Genomic DNA, 4,130 nt, shown 5'->3' with positions numbered 1-4,130 from the left:
AACCACAATATTTGCAACAACATAGCTGAACCTAGAGGACATTGTTAACTGAAATAAGCCAGTCACAAAGGACTACATGAGTTCACTTATGTGAGGTATTGAAAAATAGCCAAATTCATAGAAGCAGAGTATAGAATGATGGTTGCCAGAGGCTGTGAAGAGGGAAATAGGGAGTTGTTGTTCAATGGATATAAAGCTTCAATTACATAAATATTTGTTAAGAGTAGAGTGCATATTAAGTGTTTTTAATACACACATACATGGACAATCTACCCTCCTCCACAAAAAGCAAAGAGGCACAAAGAAACTTTTGGAAGTAATGAGTATATCAATTACCTTGATTTTGTTGATGATTTCATAGGTTAATGCATATGTCCCAGATCATCAAATAGTATAGATTAAATATGTGCAGTTTTTTTTATATCAGTTATACCTCAATAAAGCTATTTGAAAGAAAAAATAACACAAGGTCACACCCACTAGGATGGATAGAGTAAAATGATAGACAATTACAAGCATTGATGGGGATATGGAGATATTGGAATCCTCAAACACTGCTGGTTGAAAAGCAAAATTGTGTGACAACTTTGAAAAAAAGTTGGACAGCTCCTCATAATGTTACCAGATGACCTAGCAATTTCACTCCTAGGGATATAAGAAAGAGAACTGAAAACATGTCCACACAAAGAACTGTATAGAAATATTCATGGAAGTATTTTTTATAATAACAAAACCCCAAAACCAACCCAAATGTCCTTCTATCAATGAATGAATAAGCAAAATGTGGTCTATCTACACCGAGGAATATAAAGAACGAAAATAAAAAGAGTTAAATAAAAATTTTTTAAAAAAGAGAGTAGAATATTGACTCAGCTACAGTGTGGATGAGCTGGGAAAATATGTAAAAGTGAAAGAAGTCAGACAGAAGAAAGCCACTATTATATAATTTTATTTATATAAAATGCTCAGAAGAGATGGAACATTTAGAGACAGAAAGTAGACTAGTGGTTGTCAGTAGCTAGGGGTAGCAAAATTGGGAGTGACTGCCAATGGTTCAGTTCAGTTCAGTTCAGTTGCTCAGTCATGTCCGACTCTTTGAGACCCCATGAACCACAGCATGCCAGGCCTCCCTGTCCATCACCAACTCCCGGAGTCCACCCAAACCCATGTCCATTGAGTCAGTGATGCCATCCAACCATCTCATCCTCTGTCGTCCCCTTCTCCTCCTGCCCTCAATCTTTCCCATCATCAGGGTTTTTTCCAATGAGTCAGCTCTTCGCATCAGGCGGCCAAAGTATTGGAGTTTCAGCTCCAACATCAGTCCTTCCAATGAACACCTGCGGGGAGCCAGCCTGACTGCTCAGGCTCCTTCTTGGCTCTGAGAGAGATCAAGAGATCCCTCTCTGTCCCGCCACCCCTGATTTATTAAAGCACAGGTTGGCCTTTCTCACCTCCATCAAGGAAATTGCTGTAGTGATCTTTCACCTGTTCACCTGTTGCTGATAAACTCGTCATGATTGAAGCCTGTTTTCTATCCAGTTAATGTTCTATTGATTTCAGTTGGGTGCTAGGGTGATGCTTTACTGATCTTAAGTGGAGGAATTTAAAACACCTGTGCCTGTAGCTCTGCACATATGCAAACCTTTGATCTATTAGCAACTCCTGTTAGCATATATATAGGTGTGGTATTCTTCAATAAAGTTGGCAGAGTCAGACGCAAGCAGACTCTGTCCCTCTCAACCCCATTCTTTTCTAGTCTTTTCTTTCCTAGTCCTTTCTTTTATTTCTCAGGTATTTCGGCGATTGCGCCCGTGACCGGTTCGTTTGCCGGCAGGCTCCGGCAAGTGGCGCCCGAACAGGGACACGAGCGGATCCCGGACTACAGCCACCCAAAAACAAGTAATCCCGCGGGCAGCGTCTAAAGTTGCAGGTATTGTGGGTGGAGAGGGTATAGTTGAGAGTAAAAATCATGGGTCAAAGTAGTAGTAAACAGTTCTTTGTTTCTACGTTAAAAATGATGTTAACTGCTCTAAAGTTTATAACTCCTAAAAATCTGCAGCCTACCTCCGGGACAGTTGAACACATTTGCAATTTCCCGGAAGACCCAAAATCTAGTAAAAAGGAGGCTGTTGCTTTAACATCTGACTCAGAGTCTGAACTCTCTCATGAGGATCAAGGAGAACTAGATGAGTACAATAGAGAGAATTGGGATGCTTTTATTGTCACAAAAGGGAAGGACAAAGCATCCCCCTTTTTGGAACTTAAAGAAATGTTAACATCCATATCACAGAGAGTGGAGCAATTAGAGTTACTGTTTCCTTCGGGTCCCAAGCCGCAGCACTTCAATACACCGTCTGTTGTGGCAGGATTGGATCCCATTCCAATTCCTCCTATGCCTCCTCCTTTGGTTGAGGCTCCCTTAATACCTACAGCTCCTGTATATTCTCCTTTGAAATTTGAAAAACCTGTCCTTTCCCCACTTCAAATGGCTGTTAAACATGCTAGAGACCAAGGAGAAAGCCTTGAGGGATATTCCATGATTTTTCCAGTCTTTGAAGACGCTAACCGCTGCAGGCATTATGAGCCTGTTCCATTTAAACAGTTAAAGGAGCTTAAGCAGGCTTGTGCCCAGTATGGACCCACGGCACCTTTTACATTAGCTATAATTGAGAGCCTCGGAGCCCAATATCTGCCACCCAACGATTGGAAAGCTATTACACGCGCCTGCCTTTCTGGAGGCGATTATTTGCTCTGGCGCTCCGAGTATGGAGAAGTTTGTGGTCTTATTGAAGATCGTAATCGCCGTAATGGGTTACAAATTAATTTTGACATGCTAATGGGAGAAGGAGTCTTTAGGGCTCTTGATGCACAACTAAATTATCCAGAACAAGCTTACCTTCAGATTAGTGAAGCTGCATTAAAAGCCTGGAAGAAACTTCCCGTTTCTAATAGAAAGACTGAAGATCTTTCGAAAATTCGGCAAGGGCCTGACGAGCCTTATCAGGATTTTGTTGCTCGTCTATTAGATGCAATATCTAAGATTATAGGAGATGAAGAGGCAGGTCTTATTGTAACAAAACAGATGGCCTATGAGAATGCAAATGCTGCGTGCCAAGCCGCTCTGCGGCCTTACAGGAAAAAGGGAAATTTAACAGATTATGTTAGAATTTGTGCTGATATTGGCCCTTCTTACCTTCAAGGGCTTTCTATGGCCGCAGCTATTCAAGGAAAGTCTATTAAAGAGGTTTTGTACCAACAAGCAAGGAATAAGGGAAATATAAAAAGGAGCGGGCCACCAGGTAGCTGTTTTTCATGTGGACAAATGGGACATCGTATGGCTCAATGCCCAAAAAGGAACAATAACCCTGATTCGGCAAAAAATCCTAATGTCTGCCCTAGATGTAAAAAGGGAAAACATTGGGCCAGAGACTGTCGTTCTAAGACTGACATAGAAGGTAAACCTCTGCCTCCTGTCTCGGGAAACTGGGTGAGGGGCCAGCCCCAGGCCCCGAAACAGTGTTATGGGGCACTCAAAGCCGAGTCACAACCAAACCTGATCGACTTGGTATCGAAAACCTCTACCGAGCCACCCCAGGCAGCGCAGGATTGGACTTGTGCGCTGCCGCCCACACAGTATTAACCCCAGATATGGGGATGCAAGCCATTCCTACAGGGGTATTTGGACCACTACCAAAAGGAACAGTTGGATTAATCATTGGCAGGAGCAGTTGGACCATGAAGGGATTGTCCATTTCCCCTGGCGTGATTGATGCCGACTATACTGGGGAAATTAAAATTATGGCTTGTGCCCCCCTTAACATTATTAGCATACCCATTGATCAAAGAATTGCCCAATTAATTTTACTACCCCTTCATGTGGAAGGAAAGATTGCCTCACAGAGAGAAAGGAAGGCTGGTGGTTTTGGTTCCTCTGATGTTTATTGGGTTCAATCTATTTCGGCTCAAAGACCAAAATTAGAGCTCATTATTGAAGGAAAAAGATTCTCTGGAATTTTGGACACTGGTGCAGATGTGTCAGTTATAGCTGAGGAACATTGGCCACAGCATTGGCCGAAGCAAGAAGCTTGTTCTACTCTGAGGGGCATAGGTCAATCTCAAAACCCACAACA

The 4,130-nt window shown here is 42.5% G+C and overlaps 1 protein-coding gene across 1 annotated transcript; it reads left to right on the top strand.

Annotated features, from left to right (window-relative positions):
* Positions 1-1,341: 1,341 nt before the first annotated feature.
* On the top strand, positions 1,342-3,730 carry LOC139034210 (endogenous retrovirus group K member 10 Gag polyprotein-like). The gene has a single exon (XM_070464647.1). The coding sequence runs from the start codon at positions 1,970-1,972 to the stop codon at positions 3,638-3,640; it is 1,671 nt and encodes a 556-aa protein (XP_070320748.1). The 5' UTR covers positions 1,342-1,969; the 3' UTR covers positions 3,641-3,730.
* The last annotated feature ends 400 nt before the right edge of the window (positions 3,731-4,130 follow it).

This window comes from Odocoileus virginianus, unplaced genomic scaffold (assembly GCF_023699985.2).
Source record: "Odocoileus virginianus isolate 20LAN1187 ecotype Illinois unplaced genomic scaffold, Ovbor_1.2 Unplaced_Contig_45, whole genome shotgun sequence".
Classification (NCBI taxonomy): Eukaryota; Metazoa; Chordata; class Mammalia; order Artiodactyla; family Cervidae; genus Odocoileus; species Odocoileus virginianus.
The sequence above is the reverse complement of the archived record's forward strand: the minus strand, read 5'-3'. Positions and strand labels throughout refer to the sequence as shown.

Coding starts and splice junctions, on each gene's coding strand:
- LOC139034210 (XM_070464647.1), top strand. CDS start 1,970: ATGGGTCAAAGTAGTAGTAAACAGTTCTTTGTTTCTACGTTAAAAATG.